The 1,122-nt window shown below is 65.6% G+C and overlaps 1 protein-coding gene across 1 annotated transcript; it reads right to left on the bottom strand.

The window, feature by feature from the left end:
- Positions 1-6: 6 nt before the first annotated feature.
- LOC112122681 (uncharacterized protein ZSWIM9-like) lies at positions 7-966 on the bottom strand (the record flags this gene model as incomplete). The annotated part of the gene is made up of 2 exons (XM_024221415.3): positions 7-39; positions 685-966. Coding segments are annotated over 2 exons (315 nt in total), but the record flags the coding sequence as incomplete, so codon positions are not given.
- Positions 967-1,122: the final 156 nt, after the last annotated feature.

Genomic DNA, 1,122 nt, shown 5'->3' with positions numbered 1-1,122 from the left:
CGCAGCGTGATGGAGGCCGGGCAGTCGATCTTCTCGCTGCTGGGGAGAGGAAACGGAGGGGTCAGCATGGGGCAGCCATGTGGGAGGGGATGGGGGTGGGGACAGCCTCTAGGGTCTGGCAGAAGGGGTGAGCCTGAAGCAGATAAAGACATCACCCGCTGCTGCCAGTGATATGGGCAGTGGAAGTCACTCCGGCAAGCCGCCTACCTTGCCACCTGGTGTCCAACCCATCCCTTGACCTGGGGGGACTAAATGGAGAGGGGCCGTGGCCCCATGGGGCGGTGTTGCCGGGTGCCACAGAGCACAGAACCAGGAAGAGGAGCTCAGGCTGCAAACTGCTGCCTCCAGGGCACGCGGGGGAGCCCCATCACCGGCACATTTAACACTGGGCATGGCCCAGCCTGGAAACCTCCTGGCCAGGCCAAACGCAACCCAGTAATGCCCAGCAATCCCCTGGCAAGGCTAATGGCAGCTCCCCCAGGCCCAGGCACGGACCCCCCGGCCCAAAACAGCCGGGGGAACACGACAGGCCCCCAGTTTCACCCGGGGGAGAGCAGAGCGCCATGTAACAGCAGAGTCAGGATAGCGGGGGGAAGATCTGCCAGCAGAAACTAAATGCTGCAGAGTGTGGACTTGGGGCGGGGGGGCACGGCCCTGCAGCGAGCCCTAGGGCATCCCACTCACAGCCGGTTGCGTTGCACGGTGCTCTGGCCCACGTAGGTGCCGCTGTGCTTGCAGATGAGGCGGACGAAGCGGAAGCGCAGGGTGGCGGCCAGGCTGGGCTGGTAGTGCAGCGGGTTCTGGCGCAGCGAGATCAGCGGCTTGAGGCTGGCGATGATGAATAGCACCTTGTGCTTCTCGCACCAGTCATCGAAGAAGCTGCTGAACTGATGCCATGTGTGGAACTCCTGGCCCAGGCCCAGGTCCCCCATGGCCCTGCGGGCGGAGGGTGGGCGAGTGGAGCCACTGCCACAGGGGACACAAGACAGCATCAGCTGGGCAGGGGGGAAACGCAGCCTCCCGTCCACCCCGAACCAGCCGGCCCTGCCTGGCCACCTCCTGCTGCCGGGTCCCAGCCTCCCAATACTCCCCGTGCCCCACTCCGGGCAACCGGCCCAGCCC

Source organism: Terrapene carolina, unplaced genomic scaffold (genome assembly GCF_002925995.2).
Source record: "Terrapene carolina triunguis isolate 2854851 unplaced genomic scaffold, T_m_triunguis-2.0 Scaffold1778, whole genome shotgun sequence".
Lineage (NCBI taxonomy): Eukaryota > Metazoa > Chordata > Testudines > Emydidae > Terrapene > Terrapene triunguis.
Note: the sequence above shows the minus strand (reverse complement) of the source record. Positions and strands in the feature narration are given on the sequence as shown.